A 3,042-nucleotide genomic window follows, 5' to 3' on the forward strand; every position below is an offset into this window, starting at 1 on the left:
AACCTGGGATAAGAACTGTAATAGTACGTTTATATCAGATTTAACAAACCCACCCCTTTGCGTATACGTCAAATAAATTGTTAAATCCGGTTATGTATAATCGTACTATTAGATGTAAATGCGGTTTTTAAGCGCTACCAAAAACATACTCATAAAACATACCTTTAAATATTTTTTTCTAAGTGTATTTAACCTACCAAGAAGAAGAATCTTTCAAATAACATTTCTCCAATCACAATTACAAATTATTCACAATAGTCCTAAAGACAATTCACAATTTAGTCTTCATAATCTGCTCGAACAACAATCTACCGGCTTCAGTTTCTAATTTCCATTTATTCACTAAAAATTTATGGCGACATCCTTTTAATTCTTCATCGCCAAAATGCCACTTGCATTTCCCTCAATCACGACCATATTGGGAATAGCCTTCCTCGGCTACATTGGTCATTCGATGTGGATGATGAGCTCATTATTTACCACCCTCAAATGCACCGACGTTCCCTGTTATAATTCCTTTCTTGCAAATCGACCACGTATGCAGTTAGCCTTATGGACATCTACGACCCACAACCCTATATCAACGGAAGTAACCAAAGTTGATAGTATAAAGGACTTTGATTATCTGAAGTCCTACGAAAAAGATTATGAGATTAAGGTACCTGCGAAAACCAGACGAAATGGTACTTTATATATGCAAGTGGTACTGGCACTGCGGGGTGAACCCCTGGAATGGAAGTCATTGAGGAGAGATGGTCCAACTGTAATACACAGTCTGAGTATTACCGAATATATGGTGCCCAAGGCAGCCGCCTATAACCTTTTGGGAGATGTAAGTACTCCAATCCAATGATGGATGACATCAAAAGATTTAAGCAATAAACTTTTACAGAAGGAGAAGGATGCCTCGTCGGTGCCAAAAAAGTCTCAAATCGGAGTCAAACCTCAGACCCATATAATGTCAGATGTTCATGTTTCATTGCTAACTGATTTAATATCCTTGTCGGCAGCGGATGTTCCTCCAGAAATGGCTCCTCTCATACATGTCAATAGATATCAACAAATTTTACCCATCCTAAAAACCGACTTTTTTAATACTCGTATGAAAGACTTGGTGGAGGTGGATCGTAATATGACCACATTCACAATTAAATTCCATTTCCGTCCAATGGGTATTGGAAGATTACGTTTAATGCTTATGATAGAGCATGCAATGAAAATGATGTATCAAATGGGTTTTACTAAAAATGATGTAGAGGAAATCAAATCAATGTTATCGGACACAAATTTATATTTACTTTTAGTTACCATATTTGTGGCCAGTGTCCATGTAAGTAAATTATGTGATAGATTTTGAAGGTTATGCTTGTAATTAACTCTCTTGTATATTTCAGATGCTTTTCGATTTTCTCTCATTCAAAAATGATGTAGCCTTTTGGGGCAAAAAGAAATCATATGAAGGCCTCTCCACTCGCACCACATTGTGGCGTGCCTTCTCCCAAATTGTAATCTTCCTGTACCTGATGGATGAAAAGACTTCACTTTTAGTTTTAATTCCAGCCGGTATAGGGGTACTGATTGAACTGTGGAAGTGTAAGAAAATACTTAAATTGCAAATTGGCCTCAAAGGTATTCGAAAAAAGGAACAATCCGCTAATAATGGGGAATCGACAAATGCTAAGGCAGTTGGTTCGGCTGAACTGAAAACGGAAGAATTCGATAAGCAAGGAATGCGTTATTTAAGTTACCTTTTGTATCCACTGTGTATTGGTGGAGCTATCTATTCGCTGATATATTACCCACATCGTAGTTGGTATTCGTGGACGCTCAATTCATTGGTAAAGGGCGTATATGCATTTGGTTTCCTCTTTATGCTACCTCAGTTGTTTGTCAATTACAAACTGAAATCAGTGGCGGCTTTGCCATGGCGTGCATTTATGTACAAAGCCTTCAATACGTTTATAGATGATTTCTTTGCCTTTATTATAAGTATGCCTACAGCCCACCGAGTAGCCTGTTTGCGAGATGATGTCGTTTTCCTAATATATCTTTATCAACGATGGTTGTATCCAGTTGATAAAAATCGTCTTGATACAGGATTATGCATTGAGGAGATGGCAGATAATGAGGATATGACTGAAAATGTGACAGATGCTGGTGCTACTGATGATGGTAAAGCCGTTGAAAGTAAAAAACAAAAGTAGATGTATTTGCACACATAATTGTTTAGTAATAAAATAAAACACATACACATTCCTTTTTATATGTAGACAAATGATACAAGTTGAGTTTTATTAGATGCATATGTAGTCATGACGTCAAAACGTCAAAAACGTATTGGTCATGCAGCTTGTGTAAACTTCGTCAAAATATTTCAGTTGCATTGTTCATCGAAAATCAGAGTTCGAAAATAAACAGTACACTAACATAGTGTACCGCTCCGAGAACAGTATCACTAAAATATTTTTAGCGTTAGTGTTCCGGAACACAAACACTAAAAAATATTTTAGTGATACTGTTCCGGAGCACAACGATAAACATAGTGTACCACATTTTGGTACACTAAAAACGTTGGGTACCGCTGTCGGAACACTAAAAATCGTAGTGCTCCGCAGTCGGAACACTAAAAATCGTAGTGCTCCGCAGTCGGAACACTAAAAATCGTAGTGTTCCGCAGTCGGAGCACCAAAAAATCGTTGTGTACCACATGTCGGAACACTAAAAAATAACGTAATGATAATGTACCACACACGAGTTTATTATGATTTGCGAGGAAAATTAAATATTTATAATTTTTGAGATAAGTACAAATTAAGACATAAAAACTCAGATACACCTCTTAAATCCATGTATGTATACATATTAATTAATAACGTTGGAAACTTAAGTAGAAAATATGAAAAACATTGATTCGGTTGTTGTACAATGGTTTGTGAGGAAAATTAAATATTTTATAATTTTTTTTAATAAATACAAATTAAAAAATAAAATTTAATAGAACACGTGAAAAACGCCTGATTTGATTTTTGGACAATGGATCAA

The 3,042-nt window shown here is 35.9% G+C and overlaps 1 protein-coding gene across 2 annotated transcripts; it reads left to right on the forward strand.

Moving 5' to 3' along the window:
• The first annotated feature begins 230 nt into the window (after positions 1 to 230).
• Positions 231 to 2,278, forward strand: LOC141398927 (lipid scramblase CLPTM1L). 2 transcript variants are annotated; one of them, XM_073976740.1, is made up of 3 exons: positions 231 to 832; positions 893 to 1,330; positions 1,395 to 2,278. In XM_073976740.1, exons 1-3 carry the CDS (start codon positions 386 to 388, stop codon positions 2,202 to 2,204), a joined length of 1,695 nt encoding a protein of 564 aa, XP_073832841.1. In that variant the 5' UTR covers positions 231 to 385; the 3' UTR covers positions 2,205 to 2,278. The 2 variants fall into 2 exon arrangements, with proteins under 2 accessions (XP_073832841.1, XP_073832842.1); XM_073976741.1 differs by having other exon boundaries at positions 248 to 832; positions 896 to 1,330.
• The last annotated feature ends 764 nt before the right edge of the window (positions 2,279 to 3,042 follow it).

Source organism: Musca autumnalis, unplaced genomic scaffold (genome assembly GCF_047663935.1).
Source record: "Musca autumnalis isolate F117 unplaced genomic scaffold, ASM4766393v1 scaffold_3, whole genome shotgun sequence".
In the NCBI taxonomy this organism is placed as follows: domain Eukaryota; kingdom Metazoa; phylum Arthropoda; class Insecta; order Diptera; family Muscidae; genus Musca; species Musca autumnalis.